The sequence below is a fragment of the Coregonus clupeaformis genome, chromosome 16 (genome assembly GCF_020615455.1).
Source record: "Coregonus clupeaformis isolate EN_2021a chromosome 16, ASM2061545v1, whole genome shotgun sequence".
NCBI lineage: Eukaryota > Metazoa > Chordata > Actinopteri > Salmoniformes > Salmonidae > Coregonus > Coregonus clupeaformis.
This window is the reverse complement of record NC_059207.1, coordinates 24,456,522-24,483,519: the sequence shown is the minus strand read 5'-3', so window position 1 is coordinate 24,483,519 and position 26,998 is coordinate 24,456,522. Positions and strand designations below refer to the sequence as shown.

The following is a 26,998-nucleotide window of genomic DNA, read 5'->3' as shown; positions in this document are numbered from 1 at the left end:
CAGAGATACGGATTTAATTGAGTCCTTAATCTTTTAGGAAGTGATGACATTCTTTGTTGTAATTGCTCCTGATAACTGCATTCTCTGGTTTAGTGCATGCTGTCACATCAGTCTAAAGCTGTTGTGGTTGTCAGGTATCGCCTGTGTTACAATGTGTTGTCTTTCAGTTCATAAATAAAAGATCGTCCTAGATCACCTTAGGAGTTTGTTCAGTCCCATCTCAAATACAAAAATAACCATCTCTTCATCAGACTCTAATATGAAGACATTCAACAAAGAGAAAAAACAAACATTCATCATTCAGAAATGATTCCAAACAAATACACACAGAAGAGATACAACATATCTGTTTACAAGGTTATTTATACAAAAGTATTCACAACATGAAACACAGGTAGTGCTTTAAACAAAATAGTTACTTCAGTCTTTATCAACACCATCTCCAAGTAATGACCTTGACTTGCTTTTACGTAGCTCAGTGGGCTAACACAGTATTGAGTCACACAGACCACCTGGGTTCAATACCCTGGTAGTTGCATACAGTTGAATATGCATCTCGGTAGTCTGTGCCTACTGTTTCTACTAAAGGCACTAGGAGAAATGAGTAAGACTGCTGAGAAAAGAGAGAAGGAGATACTGGATAAACTAAAGCACGCAAAACAATTTACAAAACTTAAAAAAAAATATAACCAAAAGATGAATTAATACCAATCTCAGAGATGAAACATTTCACCTCAACAAGAACACACTCAGTCAAATTCACAACAGAAATAAAACAGCAATAATTGACCGATAGATATTGACTTTTGCTCCAATTATGTTTTTCCTATTACCTTCAAGAATTGCACTTTCTTTCAAAGCTATACTACTGAAGCAACTACAGTTCTTCCTCTCTCACTCCTGTCTCTCTCTCATCACTGAGTCAGTGATTGTCCTGATACATCTACGTATAGGCACCACCCTCATCGGGGAGAGAACAGCTAAAGAACACCAGCTACACAAGTTCTTAATATGCGGGGGAGAGGAGTCCAGAGGCTGGCTATTTATTCCATAAAAACTGTAGCTTTCACTGTTATAGCTTTATAAATGTTGATTTCTATTAAATCCATGGGTACTTTTGATCACATAGCTTGCATAGGGAAGATCTGGTGCTTGCCTAGCTGTGCTTGGCGAAGTCGGCCACCTCCAGGGTCATGCTGACTTTCAGGCTGCCTGGCTGCTCCATGCCCAGGACAGGGTGGCATGGTTGGGTGAAGCGGTGAGCGAGGGTCCCTAGCAGCTGGCCGCTCCGGGTGTTATAGAAGGACAGACGGCCATGCTGGTAGTCTAGCAGTGTGCCAATATGAGACGGCACCTCCCCCACGAACACATCAGACTGAACACTGCCATGGAGCAGCTCAAACCGACAACTAGAGAGAGACGTGAGGGAATAAGAGAGAGTGAGTGAGAAAATACATTTTGGAATAGTTAGCATTAGCCTAACACAGCACTATTTTACTGCCAGTAAAGTTTGCATAAAAAACACAGCAACTAAATGGTTTTCAATGGGGGTAGTGGGTTGTGGGAGGGTCTTTGTGATGCGCTGTCTGTTCTTCAGCAAAATTACAACGTTTCCGTCAAACAATTGAAAACGTAGAACACCATTTTTACCTAATCACTTCTCCTCACCACACCACTACGTTCCTGAAATGTTCAGTATTGAGTGACCTTCATGTCTTGAAGTAATGATGGACTGTCGTTTCTCTTTGGTTATTTGAGCTGTTCTTGCCATAATATGGACTTTGTCTTTTACCAAATAGGGCTATTTTCTGTATACCCCCCCCCTACCTTGTCACAACACAACTGATTGGCTGAAAAGAAGGAAAAAAATCCCACAAATTAACTTTTAAGAAGGCACACCTGTTAATTGAAACGCATTCCAGGTGACTATCTCGTGAAGCTTGTTGAGAGAATGCCAAGATTGTGCAAAGCTGTCATCAAGGTAAAGGGTGGCTATTTGAAGAATCTCTAATCTAAAATATTGAGTAACACTTTTTTGGTTACTACATTAGTCCATACAGTGGGGAAAAAAAGTATTTAGTCAGCCACAAATTGTGCAAGTTCTCCCACTTAAAAAGAAGAGAGAGGCCTGTAATTTTCATCATAGGTACACGTCAACTATGACAGACAAAATGAGAAAAAAAAATCCAGAAAATCACATTGAAGGATTTTTAATGATTTTATTTGCAAATGATGGTGGAAAATAAGTATTTGGTCAATAACAAAAGTTTCTCAATACTTTGTTATATACCCTTTGTTGGCAATGACACAGGTCAAACGTTTTCTGTAAGTCTTCACAAGGTTTTCACACACTGTTGCTGGTATTTTGGCCCATTCCTCCATGCAGATCTCCTCTACAGCAGTGATGTTTTGGGGCTGTCGCTGGGCAACACAGACTTTCAACTCCCTCCAAAGATTTTCTATGGGGTTGAGATCTGGAGACTGGCTAGGCCACTCCAGGACCTTGAAATGCTTCTTACGAAGCCACTCCTTTGTTGCCCGGGCGGTGTGTTTGGGATCATTGTCATGCTGAAAGACCCAGCCACGTTTCATCTTCAATGCCCTTACTGATGGAAGGAGGTTTTCACAAAAAATCTCACGATACATGGCCCCATTCATTCTTTCCTTTACACGGATCAGTCGTCCTGGTCCCTTTGCAGAAAAACAGCCCCAAAGCATGATGTTTCCACCCCCCATGCTTCATAGTAGGTATGGTGTTCTTTGGATGCAACTCAGCATTCTTTGTCCTTCAAACACGACGAGTTGAGTTTTTACCAAAAAGTTATATTTTGGTTTCATCTGACCATATGACATTCTCCCAATCCTCTTCTGGATCATCCAAATGCACTCTAGCAAACTTCAGACGGGCCTGGACATGTACTGTCTTAAGCAGGGGGACACGTCTAGCACTGCAGGATTTGAGTCCCTGGCGGCGTAGTGTGTTACTGATGGTAGGCTTTGTTACTTTGGTCCCAGCTCTCTGCAGGTCATTCACTAGGTCCCCCCGTGTGGTTCTGGGATTTTTGCTCACCGTTCTTGTGATCATTTTGACCCCACGGGGTGAGATCTTGCGTGGAGCCCCAGATCAAGGGAGATTATCAGTGGTCTTGTATGTCTTCCATTTCCTACTAATTGCTCCCACAGTTGATTTCTTCAAACCAAGATGCTTACCTATTGCAGATTCAGTCTTCCCAGCCTGGTGCAGGTCTACTATTTTGTTTCTGGTGTCCTTTGACAGCTCTTTGGTCTTGGCCATAGTGGAGTTTGGAGTGTGACTGTTTGAGGTTGTGGACAGGTGTCTTTTATACTGATAACAAGTTCAAACAGGTGCCATTAATACAGGTAACGAGTGGAGGACAGAGGAGCCTCTTAAAGAAGAAGTTACAGGTCTGTGAGAGCCAGAAATCTTGCTTGTTTGTAGGTGACCAAATACTTATTTTCCACCATAATTTGCTAATAAATTCATTAAAAATCCTACAATGTGATTTTCTGGATTTTTTTTCCTCAATTTGTCTGTCATAGTTGACGTGCACCTATGATGAAAATTACAGGCCTCTCTCATCTTTTTAAGTGGGAGAACTTGGACAATTGGTGGCTGACTAAATACTTTTTTTCCCCACTGTATGTGTTATTGAGTGTAAGGGGGCAATTACTTTTTCACACAGGGGAATTGGGTTTTGCATAACTTTGTTAATTAAATAAATAAAATAAGTACACATTGTTTTTGTTATTTGTAAACTCAGGTTCCTTTTATCTAATATTAGGTTTTGGTTGAAGATCTCATAACATTCAGTATCAAAACTATGGAAAAATAGAGAAAATCAGAAAGGGATTAAATACTTTTTTCACTGCGCATATATATATTTGTATTTATGTATGTGTGTGTTTAACACTTTTTTGGTTACTACTAGACCCCTGTAGCTCAGTTGGTAGAGCATTGCGCTTGCAACGCCAGGGTTGTGGGTTCGTTTCCCACGGGGGGCCAGTAACACGGGAGACCAAAGTAACACGACCAGCTAACTGTACTGTAGTAGCTAAATACAATATACTTGTGCTAGCTAGCCAACGTTTAATCAAATCAAATCAAATCAAATTTTATTGGTCACATGCGCCGAATCCAACAGGTGCAGACATTACAGTGAAATGCTTACTTACAGCCCTTAACCAACAGTGCATTTATTTTAAACAAAAAAGTAAGAATAAAACAACAACAAAAAAGTGTTGAGAAAAAAAGAGCAGAAGTAAAATAAACAGTAGGGAGGCTATATATACAGTAAAATAAAGTGACAGTAGGGAGGCTATATATACAGGGGGGTACCGTTGCATAGTCAATGTGCGGGGGCACCGGCTAGTTGAGGTAGTTGAGGTAATATGTACATGTGGGTAGAGTTAAAGTGACTATGCATAAATACTTAACAGAGTAGCAGCAGCGTAAAAAGGATGGGGTGGGGGGCAGTGCAAATAGTCCGGGTAGCCATGATTAGCTGTTCAGGAGTCTTATGGCTTGGGGGTAGAAGCTGTTGAGAAGTCTTTTGGACCTAGACTTGGCACTCCGGTACCGCTTGCCGTGCGGTAGCAGAGAGAACAGTCTATGACTAGGGTGGCTGGAGTCTTTGACAATTTTGAGGGCCTTCCTCTGACACCGCCTGGTATAGAGGTCCTGGATGGCAGGGAGCTTTGCCCCAGTGATGTACTGGGCCGTACGCACTACCCTCTGGTGTGATTGGACCATGATAGTTCGTTGGTGATGTGGACACCAAGGAACTTGAAGCTCTCAACCTGTTCCACTACTGCCCCGTCGATGAGAATGGGGGCGTGCTCAGTCCTCTTTTTTTTCCTGTAGTCCACAATCATCTCCTTTGTCTTGGTCACGTTGAGGGAGAGGTTGTTGTCCTGGCACCACACGGCCAGATCTCTGACCTCCTCCCTATAGGCTGTCTCATCGTTGTCGGTGATCAGGCCTACCACTGTTGTGTCGTCGGCAAACTTAATGATGGTGTTGGAGTCGTGCCTGGCCATGCAGTCATGGGTGAACAGAGAGTACAGGAGGGGACTGAGCACGCACCCCTGAGGGGCCCCCGTGTTGAGGATCAGTGTGGCAGATGTGTTGTTACCTACCCTTACCACCTGGGGGCGGCCCGTCAGGAAGTCCAGGATCCAGTTGCAGAGGGAGGTGTTTAGTCCCAGGATCCTTAGCTTAGTGATGAGCTTAGAGGGCACTATGGTGTTGAATGCTGAGCTGTAGTCAATGAATAGCATTCTCACGTAGGTGTTCCTCTTGTCCAGGTGGGAAAGGGCAGTGTGGAGTGCGATAGAGATTGCATCATCTGTGGATCTGTTGGGGCGGTATGCAAATTGGAGTGGGTCTAGGGTTTCTGGGATTATGCTGTTGATGTGAGCCATGACCAGTCTTTCAAAGCACTTCATGGCTACAGACGTCAGTGCTACGGGTCGGTAGTCATTTAGGCAGGTTATCTTAGAGTTCTTGGGCACGGGGACTATGGTGGTCTGCTTGAAACATGTTGGTATTACAGACTCAGTCAGGGACATGTTGAAAATGTCAGTGAAGACACTTGCCAGTTGGTCAGCACATGCTCGGAGTACACGTCCTGGTAATCCGTCTGGCCCTGCGGCCTTGTGAATGTTGACCTGCTTAAAAGTCTTACTCACATCGGCTACGGAGAGCGTGATCACATAGTCGTCCGGAACAGCTGGTGCTCTCATGCATGCTTCAGTGTTGCTTGCCTCGAAGCGAGCATAGAAGTGGTTTAGCTCGTCTGGTAGGCTTGTGTCACTGGGCAGCTCGCGGCTGTGCTTCCCTTTGTAGTCTGTAATAGTTTTCAAGCCCTGCCACATCCGACGAGCGTCAGAGCCAGTGTAGTATGATTCAATCTTAGACCTGTATTGACTCTTTGCCTGTTTGATGGTTCGTCGGAGGTCATAGCGGGATTTCTTATAAGCGTCCGGGTTAGAGTCCCGTTCCTTGAAAGCGGCAGCTCTACCCTTTAGCTCAGTGCGGATGTTTCCTGTAATCCATGGCTTCTGGTTGGGGTATGTACGTACGGTCACTGTGGGGACGACATCATCGATGCACTTATTGATGAAGCCAGTGACTGATGTGGTGTACTCCTCAATGCTGTCTGAAGACTCCCCGGAACATGTTCCAGTCTGTGCTAGCAAAACAGTCCTGTAGCTTAGCATCTGCGTCATCTGACCACTTTTTTATTAGCCGAATCACTGGTGCTTCCTGCTTCAGTTTTTGCTTATAAGCAGGAATCAGGAGGATAGAGTTATGGTCAGATTTGCCAAATGGAGGGCGAGGGAGAGCTTTGTATGCCTCTCTGTGTGTGGAGTAAAGGTGGTCTAGAGTTTTTTCCCCTCTGGTTGCACATTTAACATGCTGGTAGAAATGAGGTAGAACGGATTTAAGTTTCCCTGCATTAAAGTCCCCGGCTACTAGGAGCGCTGCATCTGGATGAGCGTTTTCCTGTTGATTAATGGCCTTGTACAACTCATTCAGTGCAATCTTAATGCCAGCATTGGTTTGTGGTGGTAAATAGACAGCTATGAAAAATATAGATGAAAACTCTCTTGGTAAATAGTGTGGTCTACAGCTTATCATAAGATACTCTACCTCAGGCGAGCAAAACCTCGAGACTTCCTTAGTATTTGATTTTGTGCACCAGCTGTTGTTTACAAATATACAGAGACCGCCACCCCTCGTCTTACCGGAGTCTGCCGTTCTGTCCTGCCGATGTAGCGTATAGCCTGCTAGCTGAATGTTGTCATTGTTGTCGTTCAGCCACGACTCCGTGAAACATAAGATATTACAGTTTTTAATGTCCCGTTGGTAGGATAACCGTAATCTTAAATCGTCAATTTTATTCTCAAAAGATTGAACATTGGCTAATAGGATTGATGGGAGAGGCAGTTTACTCGTTCGCCGTCGGATCCTTACAAGGCACCCGGATCTGCGTCCCACGATATCTCCGTCTCTTCCTCACGCGAATGACGGGGATCTGGGCCTTGTTGGGTGTCTGTAGAATATCCTTCGCGAACGCCTCGTTGAAGAAAAAGTATTCGTCCAACGCGAGGTGAGTAATCGCTGTCCTGATATCCAGAAGCTCTCTTTGGTTATAAGAGACGATGGCAGAAACATTATGTACAAAATAAATTACAAATAACGCGGAAAAACACACATAGTAGTACAATTGGTTAGAGGGCTGTAAAACGGCAGCCATCTTCTTCCGGCGCTGTTTAGGAACTGCGTTATGAAAGGAACTAGACACGGACACTAATTATCTGTTTAGTGTGTTAACACACTATTGGTAGTTTGTTGTAACCAAGTATTGGTGCTAAACTGTGTGTTATTGGATGCTAGCATGCTAGTTAGCTATGGTGTCATAGTTAGGCATCGTGGGCTGTTGTGGGTAGTTATTGTAGGTTAGCATTGTTTAGCACGAAGCTAGCTAGCTAGCCGTTTTTCGAACAGAGTCAACACAGTAGCCATTGTGTGCGGTACTGTGGCAGCTAAATACAATTTATTTGTGCTAGCTAGCCAACGTTTAATTATTGTATGAAAGGAACTAGACACGGACATGAATTATCTGTTTAGTGTGTTAACACACTATTGGTGGTTTGTTGTGACCAAGTGTTGGTGCTAAACTGTGTGTTATTGGATGCTAGCATGCTAGTTAGCTATGGTGTCATAGTTAGCTAGCTGAATAAAGTGGGTTGAGTCTATTCCTTGAAACATTGAACCGCTGTGGTTCACAACAATTCTGATTTCTAAAGGTGGAAGTTGGGAGAGTTTTTGTTAGGGTGGTTCAGTGAAACAATTATAGTTTCTGAGGTGGAAGTTTTGGTGAGGGAGGCCCTGCTCTCTCCTCTCCCAGATGTTTAGTTCATTTCATTCCGATCTCCTCTGCATTATTGTAGCCATTTGCTACAGCCTGTCAACTATGCCTCTGCCTATCCCTGTTCTCTCCCTCTCTGCACAGGCTACACAAACGCCTCACACCGCGTGGCTGCTGCCTCTCTAACCTGGTGGTCCCTGCACGCACCCCACACCTGGAGTTCCAGGTCTCAGGCAGCCTCTGGAACTGCCGTTCTGCTGCCAACAAAGCTGACTTCATCCCAGCCTATGCTAACCTCCAGTCCCTCGACTTCCTGGCGCTGACGGAAACATGGATTACCACTGAAAACACTGCTACTCCTACTGCTCTCTCCTCGTCTGACCATGTGTTCTCGCATACCCCGAGAGCATCTGGTCAGAGGGGTGGTGGCACAGGAATCCTCATCTCTCCCAAGTGGACATTCTCAATTTTTCCCCTAACCCATCTGTCTATCTCCTCATTTGAATTCCATGCTGTCACAGTCACTAGCCCATTTAAGCTTAATATCCTTGTCATCTATCGCCCTCCAGGTTCCCTTGGAGAGTTCATCAATGAGCTTGACGCCTTGATAAGTTCCTTTCCTGAGGATGGCTCACCCCTCACAGTTTTGGGGGATTTCAACCTCCCTACGTCCACATTTGACTCATTTCTCTCTGCCTCCTTCTTTCCACTCCTCTCCTCTTTTGACCTCACCCTCTCACCGTCCCCCTACTCACAAGGCAGGCAATACGCTTGACCTCATCTTTACTAGATGCTGCTCTTCTACTAATCTCACTGCAACTCCCCTCCATGTCTCCGACCACTACTTTGTTTCCTTTTCTCTCTCGCTCTCCTCCAACACTACTCACTCTGCCCCTACACAGATGGTAATGCGCCGCCGCAACCTTCGCTCTCTCTCTCCCACTACTCTCTCCTCTTCCATCCTATCATCTCTTCCCTCTGCTCAACCCTTCTCCCTCCAATCTCCAGATTCTGCCTCCTCAACCCTCCTCTCCTCCCTTTCTGCATCCTTTGACTCTCTGTGTCCCCTATCCTCCCGGTCGGCTCGGTCCTCCCCTCCAGCTCCATGGCTTGATGACTCATTGCGAGCTCACAGAACAGAGCTCCGGGCAGCGGAGCGGAAATGGAAGAAAACTAAACTCCCTGCCGACCTGGCATCTTTTCACTCCCTCCTCTCTACATTTTCTTCATCTGTTTCTGCTGCTAAGGCCACTTTCTACCACTCTAAATTCCAAGCATCTGCCTCTAACCCTAGGAAGCTCTTTGCCACATTTTCCTCCCTGCTGAATCCCCCCCCCCTCCCCCTCTCTCTCTGTGGATGACTTCGTCAACCACTTTGAAAAGAAGGTTGACGACATCCGATCCTCTTTTGTTAAGTCTAATGACACTGCTGGTCCTACTCACACTGCCCTACCCTATGCTTTGACTTCTTTCTCCCCTCTCTCTCCAGATAAAATCCTCCGACTTGTGACTGCAGGCCGCCCAACAACCTGCCCACTTGACCCCATCCCCTCCTCTCTTCTCCAGACCATCTCCGGTGACCTTCTCCCCTACCTCACCTCGCTGATCAACTCATCCTTGACCGCTGGCCATGTCCCTTCCGTCTTCAAGAGAGCGAGAGTTGCACCCCTTCTCAAAAAACCAACACTCGATCCCACTGATGTCAACAACTACAGACCAGTACCCCTTCTTTCTTTTGGCTAAAGCGTGCCGTCTTTAGCCAACTCTCTTGCTATCTCTCTCAGAATGACCTTCTTGATCCAAACCAGTCAGGTTTCAGGACTGGTGTTTCAACTGAGACTGCTCTTCTCTGTGTCACGGAGGCTCTCCGCACTGCTAAAGCTAACTCTCTCTCCTCTGCTCTTGTCCTTCTAGACCTGTCTGCTGCCTTTGATACTGTGAACCATCAGATCCTCCTCTCCACCCTCTCCGAGCTGGGCATCTCCGGCGCGGCTCACTCCTGGATTGCGTCCTACCTGACCGGTCGCTCCTACCAAGTGGCATGGCGAGAAGCTGTCTCCGCACCACGTGCTCTCACCACTGGTGTCCCCCAGGGCTCAGTTCTAGGCCCTCTCCTATTCTCCCTATACACCAAGTCACTTGGCTCTGTCATATCCTCACATGGCCTCTCCTATCATTGCTACGCTGACGATACACAACTAATCTTCTCCTTTCCCCCTTCTGATAACCAGGTGGCGAATCGCATCTCTGCATGTCTGGCAGACATATCAGTATGGATGACGGATCACCACCTCAAGCTGAACCCTGGCAAGACGGAGCTGCTCTTCCTCCCGGGGAAGGACTGCCCGTTCCATGATCTCGCCATCACGGTTGACAACTCCGTTGTGTCCTCCTCCCAGAGTGCGAAGAGCCTTGGCGTGACCCTGGACAACACCCTGTCGTTCTCCGCTAACGTCAAGGCGGTGACCCGATCCTGCAGGTTCATGCTCTACAACATTCGGAGAGTACGACCCTGCCTTACACAGGAAGCGGCACAGGTCCTAATCCAGGCACTTGTCATCTCCCGTCTGGATTACTGCAACTCGCTGTTGGCTGGCCTCCCTGCCTGTGCCATTAAACCCCTACAACTCATCCAGAATGCCGCAGCCCGTCTGGTGTTCAACCTTCCCAAGTTCTCTAACGTCACCCCCCTCCTCCGCACACTCCACTGGCTTCCAGTTGAAGCTCGCATCCGTTACAAGACCATGGTGCTTGCCTATGGAGCAGTGAGGGGAACGGCACCTCCGTACCTTCGGGCTCTGATCAGTCTCTACACCCAAACGAGGGCATTGCGTTCATCCACCTCTGGCCTGCTGGCTCCCCTTCCTCTGCGGAAGCATAGTTCCCGCTCAGCCCAGTCAAAACTGTTCGCTGCTCTGGCACCCCAATGGTGGAACAAGCTCCCTCACGACGCCAGGACAGCGGAGTCACTCACCACCTTCCGGAGACATTTGAAACCCCACCTCTTTAAGGAATACCTGGGATAGGATAAAGTAATCCTTCTACCCCCAAAAAAAAAAAAAAAAAAAAGTGTAAAGTTGTTTTCCCACTGGCTATAGGGTGAATGCACCAATTTGTAAGTCGCTCTGGATAAGAGCGTCTGCTAAATGATGTAAATGTGCCCTTGAGCAAGGCACTTAACCCTAATTGCTCCTGTAAGTCGCTCTGGATAAGAGCGTCTGCTAAATGACTAAAATGTATGTAAATGTATGCACTCAATAACTAATAAATATAATACAAATAAAGAAAAATCCTTGAATGAGTAGGTAGTGTTGGTCTATTGTACTTCAAACAATGTGTATGCAGGTTGCTTAGGATTCAATCCTCAAACAGCCTAATTCATACTCTTAGAGGAAGTGCTCCCACAATAATGCGATTATAGTAATTCTATTGGATTCTTTACATTCGCCTTTGCCCCACACACTGACCTCCCCTGTCAGCTTGTCTCTGTTTGACACTGGTTAGCAATAAATTATCACTCTGCATACACATTGTTTGAAGTACAATAGACCAACATACAGTAGCTACTGTAGTAGGTCAAATCTGTGTGCTGGAGAATCTTGGTAGAGCGTAGGTGGAGTAGACATTGACATCTTCTCACTTAAAACATAGTTTTTTGTTTTTAATAAATTAATGTATGTACCCATTGATTCTTGTCATTGTAGCTAAAGGTGGCACAACCAGTTATTGAGTGTAATGGGGCAATTACTTTTTCAAAACGGGGAATTGGATTTTGCCTAACTTTGTTAATTAAATAAATAAAATAAGTATTTTTGTTGTAATTTGTAAACTAAGGTTCCCTTTATGTAATATTAGGTTTTGGATGAAGATCTGATAACATTCAGTATCAAAACTACGCAACAGTAGAGAAAATCAGAAAAGGATTAAATACTTTTACACGGCACTATGAAAACTCCCCCTACGCTCTACCAAGTTTTTCCAGCACACAGCTTTGACCTACTACAGTAGCTACTGTATGTTGGTCTATTGTACTTCAAACAATGTGTATGCAGGTTGCTTAGGATTCAAACCTCAAACAGCCTAATTCATACTCTTAGAGGAAGTGCTCCCACAATAATGCGATTATAGTTATTCTATTGGATTCTTCACATTCCACTACATTTTCAAGCTTTAAAAAAAAACAAGCTTTGCTTTTATACTTACAAGACCATCATGCTTGATTGAGCGAGATGTTTAGTCTTGTGGTAATGTGGTGTCTGCCTGTATTTCCTTAAACCTTTATTTTAGCAATACATGCCATTGGGTCAGTAGGTGCCCAACACAACAACAGGTGGTGGTGTGTTGGACACAGTCAGTGATATATACAGTAGAGGTCTATAGAGCCTGTTTGCCTTCCTAATTTCTGTAACCATTAGCTTACCTGTGTACTATTGACATAAGCTCAGAAATACTTGTTTTGCAAACATGGTTCTGTTTTATCAATTGCTGTGCTGATCAATGGGCAGTACCTCTGTCAAATGAATATGTAGCTTAAAGTTATGTGTGTATTTGTATTTCTTTATGCAATAAAGATGGTGAATTTACAATAATACACATTTACAAGCGGCCTATATCTAAAAATACAGACAGCTTAATGATATAACATTTCCACATGCAAAAGGGCTCTTTGGAAAATGTAATTTAAGCTTCAAATTATGTTAAAAAAAAATGCATGTCTTTTATTGTCCAGGGCCCGGTTTCCAAAAAGCATCTCAGGGCTAAGTTCATCGTTATAACCTTCATAGGCGCGTTAAATCTTTGAGCTGTTTCCCCAAATCATTGCTACCTAAGTTGCACTTGAAAACACTCGTTATTTACCGACTGACTCAGACCACTCGTAGAACAGTGAACTGGGTCGGTAGATGCTTTTTTGCCCTTCCGTGTCACTTTATACTCAGAAGATTTCCGCTAAACATAGAATCAAGATGTTTATCTGTCTCTCTGTGACTGGCGATAACTTCAGAACAAAGTTGACGACAATACAAAGTTGCCAATGTCTTTGCAATTGTTATAAACAAGCAAAGGGTTAAAAAGATGCTTCAAATGAAAACAGAGATGACTGCATTAAAAGATAGATACAGTAGGCTAATAATAATAATAATAATAATATGCCATTTAGCAGACGCTTTTATCCAAAGCGACTTACAGTCATACGTGCATACATTTTTTTTTTTGTGTATGGGCGGTCCCGGGGATCGAACCCACTACCTTGGCGTTACAAGCGCCGTGCTCTTATATATTTAAATCATATTGAAATCAATTTCATGTTCAATCAATCGAGTTCTATTTCGCTTATTGTAAGCTATGGTCTGTATGTTCTGTCTCAATTTCATGGTGTAGCCTAACAACGTGCGCAGTGATGTGCCAAAAATTTGATTTAGTGCATAGCCTAAGCATTAGACCAAGCCGCCTCAATATTTGCAGCCATAAGTGATACATTCTCTCTAGGAGCTGATCCGTCGTCAGTATCTAATGTTAAGGTAAGATTTGAATGGAGAATGCTGATCCGAGAACAGCGCTGCCTTTCTTTCGATCCTATCAGTATCGACACGTTTTAATGACGCACTTATTGAAAGGTCTCCCTACGTGGTGTTTTGGGAAACGCATGTGAGTTCTTCGCCCGTTATAGAAACGATGCATCGGTAAAACACTCATAAGCTAAGTTCCATCGCTATTGGGAAACTTTTCCATTAATCATATACCATTTACTGTAAGTGAGCATTTGGAAAGAACCCCCCCCCCCCAAATAATAATCTGGGGTACTTCCCACTAAGGGCACCTACGCTGAAGTATTTTGGATGTCTTTTTTTGGTCCTTTAGCGAAAATGCACTCCTAACCTGCTACGATAAGTCACTTGTATCGAAGTGGTGTGTTTTTAGGCCGATCTGGCTATCTTTTTTTGGTGCGGTCCAGACCTGCCTAGATTTCAGCGTCCACGCACGGGACTCCCTAAAAACACACCACAAGTTACTTTCCGTAGCAGGTTAGGAGAGCATTTTCGCTATTTCTAACCCTTTTCCTAACCAAATCTCCAATCTGCTACGTTAATTCTCCTAACCTGCTGTGTAAATTCTCCTAGCCTGCTATGAAAAAGTCATAGCTGTATTGAAGTGGCATGTTTTTAGGGAATCTCGTCCACAGACGTAGATTTTTGGTCCAGACCAAATCTGAACCAATCCGGACTGGCCTTGATTTGGCCCAAACATAGAAATCTTTGTTTGGTTTAGATTTGGTTCGGTCCCCATTCCATGTAATTGATCTATTCCACACCAGATTAAACTTTTCAACTCATCCTCAATCTCTTGAATCTCACCTACAGTTGAAGTCGGAAGTTTACATACATTTAGGTTGGAGTCATTAAAACTCATTTTTCAACCATTCCACAAGTTTGTTGTTAACAAAATATAGTTTTGGCAAGTCGCTTAGGACATCTACTTTGTGCATGACACAAGTAATTTTTCCAACAATTGTTTACAGACATTTTATTTGTCTTATAATTCACTGTATCACAATTCCAGTGGGTCTGAAGTTTAAATACACTAAGTTGACTGTGCCTTTAAACAGCTTGGAAAATTCCAGAAAATGATGTCATGGTTTTAGAAGCTTCTGATAGGCTAATTGACATCATTTGAGTTAATTGGTTGTGTACCTGTGGATGTATTTCAAGGCCTACGTTCAAACTCAGTGCCTCTTTGCTTGACAACATGGGAAAATAAAAAGAAATCAGCCAAACACCATGGGACCAAGCACCGGTCATACCGCTCAGGAAGAAGATGCGTTTTGTCTCCTAGAGATGAACGTACTTTGGTGCGAAAAGTGTATATCAATCCCAGAACAACAGCAAAGAACCTTGTGAAGATGCTGGAGGAAACAGGTACAAAAGTATCTATATCCACAGTAAAAACTAATCCTATATCGACATAACCTGAAAGGCCGCTCAGCAAGGAAGAAGCCACTGCTCCAAAACTGCCATAAAAAAGCCAGACTACGGTTTGCAACTGCACATGGGGACAAAGATCGTACTTTTTGGAGAAATGTCCTCTGGTCTGATAAATCAAAAATGGAACTGTTTGGCCATAATGACCATCGTTATGGTTGGAGGAAAAAGGGGGTTGCTTGCAAGCCGAAGAACACCATCCCAACCGTGAAGAACGGGGGTGGCAGCATCATGCTGTGGGGGTGCTTTGCTGCAGGAGGGACTGGTGCACTTCACAAAATTAATGGCATCATGAGGAAGGAAAATTATGTGGATATATTGAAGCAACGGCTCAAGACATCAGTCAGGAAGTTAAAGCTTGGTCGCAAATGGGTCTTCCAAATGGACAATGACCCCAAGCATACTTCCAAAGTTGTGGCAAAATGGCTTAAGGACAACAAAATCAAGATTTTTGAGTGGCCATCACAAAGCCCTGACCTCAATCCTATAGAACATGTGTGGGCAGAACTGAAAAAGCGTGTGCGAGCAAGGAGGCCTGCAAACCTGATTCAGTTGCACCAGCTCTGTCAGGAGGAATGGGCCAAAATTCACCCAACTTATTGTCGGGAGCTTGTGAAAGGCTACCCGAAACGTTTGACCCAAGTTAAACAACTTAAAGGCAATGCTGAAATAAATCATTCTCTCTACTATTATTCTGACATTTCACATTCTTAAAATAAAGTGGTGATCCTAACTGACCTAAAACAGGGAATTTGTACTAGGATTAAATGTCAGGAATTGTGAAAAACTGAGTTTAAAGGTATTTGGCTAAGGTGTATATAAACTTCCTTTGTCCCTATGTGCAGTTAGAAACCGTAGTCTGGCTTTTTTATGGTGGTTTTGGAGCAGTGGCTTCTTCCTTGCTGAGTGGCCTTTCAGGTTATGTCGATATAGGACTCGTTTTACTGTGGATAAAGGTCTTGGCTGATTTCTTTTGATTTTCCCATGATGTCAAGCAAAGAGGCAAAAAATTACTTGTGTCATGCGCAAAGTAGATGTCCTAACGGACTTGCCAAAACTATAGTTTGTTAACAAGAAATTTGTGGAGTGGTTGAAAAACAAGTTTTAATGACTCCAACCTAAGTGTATGTAAACTTCCGAAATTCAACTGTACATCCCATAACATATAAACACTATATATACACAAATGTATGTGGACACCCCTTTAAATTAGTGGATTCGGCTATTTCAGCCACACCCGTTGCTAACAGGTGTATAAAATCAAGCACACAGCCATGCGATCTCCATTGACAAACATTGGCAGTAGAATGGCCTTACTGAAAATATTGAATTTCAACGTGGCACCGTCATAGGATGCCACCTTTTCAACAAGTCAGTTCGTCAAATTTCTGTCCTGCTAAAGCTGCCCCGGTCAACTGTAAGTGCTGTTATTGTGACATGGAAACATCTAGGAGCAACAACGGCTCAGTCGTGAAGTGGTAGGCCACACAAGCTCACAGAACGGGACCACTGAGTGCTGAAGTGCATAGCACATCAAAATTGTCTGTCCTCGGTTGCAACACTCACTACAGAGTTCCAAACTGCTTCTGGAAGCAATGTCAGCACAATAACTGTTTGTCGGGAGCTTCATGAAATGGGTTTCTATGGCCGAGCAACTGCACACAAGCCTAAGATCACCATAAGCAAAACCAATCGTCGGTTGGAGTGTTGTAAAGCTCGCCACCATTGGACTCTGGAAACTAGTTATCTGGAGTGATGAATCACGCTTCAAATCAAATCAAATCAAATCAAATTGTATTGGCCACATGCGCCGAATACAACAGGTGCAGACATTACAGTGAAATGCTTACTTACAGCCCTTAACCAACAGTGCATTAATTTTTAACAAAAAAGTTAAAATTAAACAACAACAAAAAAAGTGTTGAGAAACAAAGAGCAGAAGTAAAATAAAATAACAGTAGGGAGGCTATATATACAGGGGGGTGCCGGTGCAGAGTCAATGTGCGGGGGCACCGGCTAGTTGAGGTAGTTGAAGTAATATGTAAATGTGGGCAGAGTTAAAGTGACTATGCATAAATAATTAACAGAGTAGCAGCAGCGTAAAAGGATGGGGTGGGGGGGCAGTGCAAATAGTCTGGGTAGCCATGATTAGCTGTTCAGGAGTCTTATGGATTGGGGGTAGAAGCTGTTGAGTCTTTTGGACCTAGACTTGGCACTCCGGTACCGCTTGCCGTGCGGTAGCAGAGAGAACAGTCTATGACTAGGGTGGCTGGAGTCTCTGACAATTTTGAGGGCTTTCCTCTGACACCGCCTGGTATAGAGGTCCTGGATGGCAGGAAGCTTGGCCCCAGTGATGTACTGGGCCGTATGCACTACCCTCTGTAGTGCCTTGCGGTCGGAGGCCAAGCAGTTGCCATACCAGGCGGTGATGCAACCAGTCAGGATGCTCTCGATGGTGCAGCTGTATAATTTTTTGAGTATCTGAGGACCCATGCCAAATCTTTTCAGTCTTCTGAGGGGGAATAGGCTTTGTCGTGCCCTCTTCACGACTGTCTTGGTGTGTTTGGACCATGATAGTTCGTTGGTGATGTGGACACCAAGGAACTTGAAGCTCTCAACCTGTTCCACTACAGCCCCGTCGATGAGAATGGGGGTGTGCTCAGTCCTCTTTTTTTTCCTGTAGTCCACAATCATCTCCTTTGTCTTGGTCACGTTGAGGGAGAGGTTGTTGTCCTGGCACCACACGGCCAGGTCTCTGACCTCCTCCCTATAGGCTGTCTCATCGTTGTCGGTGATCATGCCTACCACTGTTGTGTCGTCGGCAAATTTAATGATGGTGTTGGAGTCGTGCCTGGCCATGCAGTCATGGGTGAACAGGGAGTACAGGAGGGGACTGAGCACGCACCCCTGAGGGGCCCCGTGTTGAGGATCAGTGTGGCAGATGTGTTGTTACCTACCCTTACCACTTGGGGGTGGCCTGTCAGGAAGTCCAGGATCCAGTTGCAGAGGGAGGTGTTTAGTCCCAGGATCCTTAGCTTAGTGATGAGCTTTGAGGGCACTATGGTGTTGAATGCTGAGCTGTAGTCAATGAATAGCATTCTCACGTAGGTGTTCCTCTTGTCCAGCTGGGAAAGGGCAGTGTGGAGTGTAATAGAGATTGCATCATCTGTGGATCTGTTGGGGCGGTATGCAAATTGGAGTGGGTCTAGGGTTTCTGGGATAATGCTATTGATGTGAGCCATGACCAGCCTTTCGAAGCACTTCATGGCTACAGACGTCAGTGCAACGGGTCGGTAGTCATTTAGGCAGGTTATCTTAGAGTCCTTGGGCACGGGGACTATGGTGGTCTGCTTGAAACATGTTGGTATTACAGACTCAGTCAGGGACATGTTGAAAATGTCAGTGAAGACACTTGCCAGTTGGTCAGCACATGCTCGGAGTACACGTCCAGGTAATCCGTCTGGCCCTGCGGCCTTGTGAATGTTGACCTGCTTAAAAGTCTTACTCACATCGGCTACGGAGAGCGTGATCACATATTCATCCAGAACAGCTGGTGCTCTCATGCATGCTTCAGTGTTGCTTGCCTCGAAGCGAGCATAGAAGTGGTTTAGCTCGTCTGGAAGTCTTGTGTCACTGGGCAGCTCGCGGCTGAGCTTTCCTTTGTAGTCTGTAATAGTTTTCAAGCCCTGCCACATCCGACGAGCATCAGAGACAGTGTAGTACGATTCAATCTTAGTCCTGTATCGACTCTTTGCCTGTTTGATGGTTCGTCGGAGGGCATAGCGGGATTTCTTATAAGCGTCCGGGTTAGAGTCCCGCTCCTTGAAAGCGGCAGCTCTACCCTTTAGCACAGTGCGGATGTTTCCTGTAATCCATGGCTTCTGGTTGGGGTATGTACGTACGGTCACTGTGGGGACGACATCATCGATACACTTATTGATGAAGCCAGTGACTGATGTGGTGTACTCCTCAATGCTATCTGAAGAATCCCGGAACATGTTCCAGTCTGTGCTAGCAAAACAGTCCTGTAGCTTAGCATCTGTGTCATCTGACCACTTTTTTATTAACCGAGTCACTGGTGCTTCCTGCTTTAGTTTTTGCTTATAAGCAGGAATCAGGAGGATAGAGTTATGGTCAGATTTGCCAAATGGAGGGCGAGGGAGAGCTTTGTATGCGTCTCTGTGTGTGGAGTAAAGGTGGTCTAGAGTTTTTTTTCCTCTGGTTGCACATTTAACATGCTGGTAGAAATTAGGTAGAACGGATTTAAGTTTCCCTGCATTAAAGTTCCCGGCCACTAGGAGCGCTGCATCTGGATGAGCGTTTTCCTGCTGATTTATGGCCTTATACATCTCATTCAATGCAATCTTAATGCCAGCATTGGTTTGTGGTGGTAAATAGACAGCTATGAAAAATATAGATGAAAACTCTCTTGGTAAATAGTGTGGTCTACAGCTTATCATAAGATACTCTACCTCAGGCGAGCAAAACCTTGAGACTTCCTTAGTATTTGATTTTGTGCACCAGCTGTTGTTTACAAATATACACAGACCGCCACCCCTTGTCTTACCGGAGTCAGCCGTTCTATCCTGCCGATGTAGCGTATAGCCCGCTAGCTGTATGTTATCCATGTCGTCGTTCAGCCACGACTTGGTGAAACATAAGATATTACAGTTTCTAATGTCCCGTTGGTAGGATAACCGTAATTTTAGGTAATCCAATTTGTTCTCCAATGATTGAAGATTGGCTAATAGGATTGATGGAAGATGCAGTTTACTCGCTCGCCGTCGGATCCTTACAAGGCACCCCGCCCTACGTCCACGATATCTCTGTCTCTTCCTCACACGAATGACGGGGATTTGGGCCTTGTCGGGTGTCTGTAGGATATCCTTTGCGGCCGCCTCGTTGAAGAAAAAATCTTCATCCAATACGAGGTGAGTAATCGCTGTCCTGATATCCAGAAGCTCTTTTTGGTTATAAGAGACGATGGCAGAAACATTATGTACAAAATAAATTACAAATAACGCGGTAAAACACACATAATAGTACAATTGGTTAGAGGGCTGTAAAACGGCAGCCATCTTCTCCGGCGCTGTTCTATCTAAATCTGGTAGTCCGACATACGAATCTGGGCTTGACTGATGCCAGGAGAATGCTACCTGCCCGAATGCATAGTGCGAACTGTTACGTTTGGTGGAGGAGGAATAATGGTCTGGGGCTGTTTTTCACGTTTCGGGCTAGGCCCCTTAGTTCAAGTGAAGTGAAATCTTAACACTACAGCATACAATTACATTCTAGACGATTCTGTGCTTCCAACTTTGTGGCAACAGTTTGGGGAAGGACCTTTCCTGTTTCAGCATGACAATGCTCCCGTGCACAAAACAAGGTCCATACAGAAATTATTTCTCGAGATCGGCCTGCACAGAGCCCTGATCTCAACCCCATCGAACATATTTGGGATGAATTGGAATGCTGACTGCGAGCCAGGCCTAATCGCCCAACATCAGTGCCCAACCTCACTAATGCTCTTGTAGCTGAATGGAAGCAGCAATGTTCCAACATCTAGTGGAAAGCCTTCCCAGAAGAGTGGATGCTGTTATAGCAGCAAAGTGGGGACCAACTCCATGATTTTGGAATGAGATGTACGATGAGCAGGTGTCCATATAATTTTGGTCATGTAGTGTATATACTGTATATATACTCTGGACTCTGACATTGCTCATCATAATATTTATATATTTCTTAATTCCATTATTTTACTTTTAGATTTGTGTGTGGTGAATTGTTAGATATTACGGCACTGTTGGAGACAGGAACACAAGCATTTCGCTACACCCGCAATAATATCTGGTAAATATGTGTAGGCGACCAATAAAACATTATTTGATTTTGAACAGCGACATGACTGTCTCGTGTGTTGGTCTAGCTAATTAGCTAGCTAGCATGTGTACACTCACTGCAATTCACAGCCGATGTTGAAATTCAACATAGCTAGCAAGACAATTTGTTTAATCAGCTACAGTTTGTGTTGTGAGAGGCTGCTGTTGGTTGAGGAAATGTAGGCTAGCTAGCAGTTGTTTGTGCTGAAACTTCTGGCATCTGGCTGCACACATAGCTAGCTAGCCAGTTTGACTGTATAATGCTGGAGTAGCTAGAGGAGCAATGCCCATTGCATGTATTATACATTTTCAGCGTGGCAGTTTCCCAAAGTTTGGTGTTGACTATTAACTTTACTTAGCTAGCTAGCTATGCTTTATGGAAGAATGTAGCTAGCTAGGCTATATTACCAACATTGAGTTGTGGTTAGCCTCGTCACGAAACAGGCTTCCCTAAAACTGGAAGCCTGGGCAAGTTGCATGGCAGAAATCAGCCAAAAAGGGCTCGGGAACCCGGTGTAAGTCAGTGATACCTTGCAACACGTCAAACCACTCAAATGCCTTGCTTGGGCGGAGCTCCAAAGATGCTCACCAGATTAGTGCCGTAGGAGCAACAGTGCGTGAGGACTAAACATTTCAACAAAACAAGCACTGATGACTAAATAATTTAGAAACGTTTGCAGCACGCTGGTTCTCACAGCATTTCTCTGTTTTTTTTTTTTTTTCGAAATTAGCTAAAGCTGTAGGAAGAGGGGAGAAATGGTCTAAATTTTATTTTATTATTCTATATTATCTTTTTATTTTGTTATGTTTCTGAAGTGATATTTGACTGTAAAGGCTAGCATGAGGGACAAGAAGTAGCTAGCCACAATGAGTATCATTTTTAGAAATGTCAGCTAACCTTTTAAGCTACCTAGGTATAACAAACTAGCTAGCTACTAGCTAGTTACATCTCACTCACGATTATAAAGCCAACACATTTTTTATAAAAAAGCATATTATTGAGCTAAAAGGTTAGCTCTGTTAGAGCAACAATTTACGGTCTATCTATGGAAACAATTGTAATCATTTTGCAAGCAACAGTGCTAAAATTAATTAAAGAAAATTAAATGAACCTAATAAAATATTCCCTGTAATGCTCATCTCCTGTAGCCTAATTTTCATCTCCTTATTTTTATACTGTACCTAAATTACAAGGGTTGGACTTGCACTAAACAATTTTATGGTCTCCCGAGTGGCGCAGTGGTCTAAGGCACTGCATCGCAGTGCTAGCTGTGCCACTAGAGATCCTGGTTTGAATCCAGGCTCTGTTGTAGCCGGCCGCGAACGGGAGACCCATGGGGCGGCGCACAATTGGCCCAGCGTCGTCCAGGGTAGGGGAGGGAATGGCCGGCAGGGATGTAGCTCAATTGGTAGAGAATGGCGTTTTCAACGCCAGGGTTGTGGGTTCGATTCCCACAGGGGGCCAGTATGAAAAAATTATAATGTATGCACTCACTAACTGTAAGTCGCTCTGGATAAGAGCGTCTGCTAAATGACAAAACATGTTAAAAAACATATATATATATATGTCAGCACTTAAAAGGCATGTTCAAAATCTGGTATATGGTTTACTTCATATACGTTGTCTACTGGTATCATTTTTCATTGGGAACATACACTGAGTGTACAAAATATTTTTTCCATGACAGACTGACCAGGTGAAAGCTATGATCCCTTATTGAAGTCACTTGCTAAATCCACTTCAGTCAGTGTAGATGAAATGGAGGAGATAGGTTAAAGAAGGATTTGTAAGCCTTGAGACAATTGAGACAGATTGTATATGTTTCACAGGGTGAATGGGCAAGACAAAATATTTAAGTGCCTTTCAACAGGGTATGGTAGTAGGTGCCAGGAGCACTGGTTTGTGTCAAGAACTGCAACGCTGCTGGGTTTTTCACACTCAACAGTTTCCCATGTGTATCAACAATGGTCCACCACCCAAAGGACATCCAGCCAACTTGACACAACAGTGGGAAGCAATGGAGTCAACATGTGCCAGCATCCCTGTGGTACGCGTTCAACACTTTGTAGAGTCCATGCTCTGACTAATTGAAGCTGTTCTGAGGGAAAAGGGGGGTTTTACTAGACAAAAAGGGTAGAGATCTTAAAACTAGATTAAAATAAAATGTTAATTTGAGAATACAACACAGAAACACAGACACATTACAGACAGAACCCCTTCCCCTCTCTATTGCAGGATTGTGATATGTGATTAATCAACATTGACACTAGTTAATTTTGAATAATAGGTCAAACAAGTTTAAACAAGTTTAAACACAAAGAATCAACACTTCATCACTTCAAAATGTACAAATAAGCTAACTCGTATGTAAAGATTAGACATATGAGTCTAAACAACAAAAGATCATTGAGCAGTAACAAGAAGGCTATTATTACTAAAGCATCATTTAAGGTAAAACAAATCTCTGAAACAGAACCCTGCACACCCAGCAGACCTCTAGCAGGATTGGCCTGCTACAATAGTAAGTGATGTTTAACTGTATTATGGTATACAACATTTGCTAACATAGGTAGGCCTACACATATAACCCATGGCATATAGGATATACCCTTAGTCTCTTGGGACATTCATTGGGACCTTTCTCTTCATCTGCAAACAGGCTTTCACAGCTTTCCATATCTGAGGACAGAAAACATCACAAAGAAACAGGCTTCATTCATTATACTTAAATTAGACAGCACTGAATATTTTGTTGCTAATATCTCTCTGTCAAAGTTTTCACCTCTAGGGACTGGAACTGGAGAATAGTTTCATAATGTCCTCCCACAAAATTATCTGCCCTATCCAGTAGCCTACACTCTCCCTTTACTGACAGCTGGAGCTGCAATTTCAACCTCTTCCATGGCTGTTATCTACAAATGCATTTGGAGACAGTTTTGAATTTACAATGATTATATCATAATTGGAAGTTAGCTAGCTGATGACATTTAATACACTTAGCTAAACAGTGTGTAAAGTTAGCTAGCTAGCTAGCTAGCAGCTCAGTTGAATTAGCCTACAAAGTGGCCTACTTTAGCCAGCTGGCTAGCTAATAATACATCGTTTTTAAAACATTTTAACAAATGTATTTACTTACTTAAATCGGTTCTCCCACTGGCTCTGTTTTTTGGGTCCTTACAAAAACTAAATAATGGGCAATCTTCACAGTATTTTCAGTGGTAGCAAAGAGCAGCCAGTAGCCATGTGGACGAATGGAAACAAGGAAAAAAATATGTTTGTCACCAGAGCGGTTTAGCACGTCTTGTGATGTTTGAATTTACCAGCATAATTCCAGTTTCAATAAATATAAATTGCAGACTGTCAGCCACACTTGATAACTTGAAACTAGCACTTCCACCTCCAAGGGAGGCGTAACAATGACGTGATTTTGGAGGTATGGCAACGTGAGACTATGTTGTGGTCTACGAGCTATAAAGCTATGTTGCAGTCTCGTTGGCTCACACACACAAACACTTTCACACTCACCACATATGCTGCTGCTACTGAATATGTATCTATCCTGTTGCCTAGTCACTTTACCCATGCCTATATAATACAAAAAAAGATGTTTTAAGTGAAATATTAGCTTTTGTCTGAAGCCAAAAAAGACAGGAAATTCAAAAGCTTTGACCAATGCACTAACAAGGCTTTTCAGCATGAGTAGCTTCACTACTGCTAGAGTGCTGTAGCTTTATTGATCTACTGTACTTCAACAGATGTACTCACATTGGATGGGTTGATTAAGATACAACCCTTCTCTCAAACAGCCTAAACTTAGAGTAGGTTTACCCCATTAATGTACATAGTAATGTAAACGTGTTTTTTCATGTAAGACATCATCCCATTCCACTCATTTAAACATTATGGGGAAGTGTTCCCGGACACAGATTAAGCCTAGTACTGAGCTAAAAATCAAGATCAATGGAAAATCTCCAGCCAAAATTATTTATAGTACAGAACTAGGTGTAGTCTGTGTCCACAAAACCGCTCCTTAACCATTCATTTGACCTAGCCTAATATATAAGCCTACTCAGACAAGGTTGGCCGTTTTTGAACATATTTTGAAGTGATACATGGTTTATGTTCCTGTTATAAACAATGGAGTAATGCAACCTTATAGTTTGGGTTATGAGTATAACAGTTGCGCTATGCTCCTGAGACATTTATAAATTATAGTAATTAAAGGGTCAATCTGTGATTGCTTCATTTTTTTTTTTACTTTAAATGGTTTACACACAACCATTGATTCTTGAAGAATATAACTTACAGTGCATTCGGAAAGTATTCAGACCCCTTGACGTTTTCCACATTTTGTTACGTTACAGCTTTTGTTCTGAAATGGATTAAATAAAAAAAGATCCTCATCAATCTACACACATAACGCCATAATGACAAAGCGAAAGCAGGTTTTTAGATGTTTTAGCAAATTTTATTTACATAAGTATTCAGACCCTTTGCTATGAGACTTGAAATTGAGCTCAGGTGCATCCTGTTTCCATTGATTATCCTTGAGATGTTTCTACAACTTGATTGGAGTCCACCTGTGGTAAATTCAATTGATTGGACATGATTTGGAAAGGCACACCCCTGTCTATATAAGGTCCCACAGTTGACAGTGCCTGTCAGAGCAAAAACCAAGCCATGAGGTTGAAGGAATTATCCGTAGAGCTCCGAGACAGGATTGTGTCGAGGCACAGATCTGGGGAAGGGTACCAATAAATGTCTGCAGCATTGAAGGTCCCTTAGAACACAGTGGCCTCCATCATTCTTAAATGGAAGAAGTTTGGAACCACCAAGACTCTTCCTAGAGCTGGCAGCCTGGCCAAACTGAGCAATCGGGGGAGAAGGGCCTTGGTCAGGGAGGTGACCAAGAACCTGATGGTCACTATGACTGAGCTCCAGAGTTCCTCTGTGGAGATGGGAGAACCTTCCAGAAGGACAACCATCCCTGCAGCACTCCAGCAATCAGGCCTTTATGGTATAGTGGCCACACGGAAGCCACTCCTCAGTAAAAGGCACATGACAGCCCGCTTGGAGTTTACCAAAAGGCACCTAAAGGACTCTTAAACCATGAGAAACAAGATTCTCTGGTCTGATGAAACCAAGATTGAACTCTTTGGCCTGAATGCCAAGCGTCACGTCTGGAGGAAACCTGGCACCATCCCTAAGGTGAAGCATGGTGGTGGCAGCATCATGCTGTGGGGATGTTTTTCAGTGGCAGGGACTGGGAGACCAGTCAGGATCGAGGGAAAGATGAACGAAGCAAAGTACAGAGATCCTTGATGAAATCCTGCTCCAGATCGCTCAGGACCTCAGACTGGGGCGAAGGTTCACCTTCCAACAGGACAACGACCCTAAGCACACAGCCAAGACAACACAGGAGTAGCTTCGGGACAAGTCTCAATGTCCTTGAGTTGCCCAGCCAGAGTTTGGACTTGAACCCGATCAAGCATCTCTGGAGAGACCTGAAAATAGCTGTGCAGCGACGCTTCCCATCCAACCTGACAGAGCTTGAGAGGATCTGCAGAGAAGAATGGGAGAATCTCCTCAAATACTGGTGTGCCAAGCTTGTAGCGTCGTATCCAAGAAGACTCGAGGTTGTAATTGCTGCCAAAGGTGCTTCAACCGAGTAAAGGTTCTGAACACTTATGTAAATGTATTATTTCATTTGTTATTTTTACCTGTTTTTGCTTTGTCATTATGGGGTATTGTGTGTACTGCCCTACCAAGCAAAAAGGCTGTAACTGCTCATAGCGTTGAACTGAGAAAAATGGCTTTTATTTACCTTGGTTTCACAGTAACTTTATACAGTTACTGCTAACATGACCCCCATTTTCTCCAAAACACAATACAATAGAGGCAGGATACTTTTCCACATGATTAAGCATGTATTTAATGTAGCAAAATGACATTAACTAATTTTCAACCAAATGAGCAGTTACTGCCTTTTTGCTTGGTAGGGCAGTGTATATTTTAGAATAAGGCTGTAACGTAACAAAATGTGGAAAACGTCAAGGGGTCTGAATACTTTCCGAATGCACTGTATATAATAAATGCCTCATTAGCTTAGTCCTATTGTCATACCCCATCAGAATCCAAAATACAGCTCTACCGCTTGTTAGACTTGCTTCCAATGAGAATGACAGATCTATAACTCACATTTCTATCTGATTTTGCACCTTTAATTAGATAGTAGCTGGAAGCTTGCGT

At 43.7% G+C, this 26,998-nt stretch overlaps 1 protein-coding gene across 1 annotated transcript in view; it reads right to left on the bottom strand.

Moving 5' to 3' along the window:
- Positions 1 to 345: 345 nt before the first annotated feature.
- cmya5 (cardiomyopathy associated 5) overlaps positions 346 to 26,998 on the bottom strand; it is a 115,269-nt gene continuing 88,616 nt past the window's right edge. Inside the window, exon 14 of the mRNA XM_045225964.1 lies at positions 346 to 1,409. Coding sequence (XP_045081899.1) covers positions 1,157 to 1,409 — 253 coding nt within the window. The 3' untranslated portion in view covers positions 346 to 1,156. The remainder of the gene's footprint in view (positions 1,410 to 26,998) is intronic.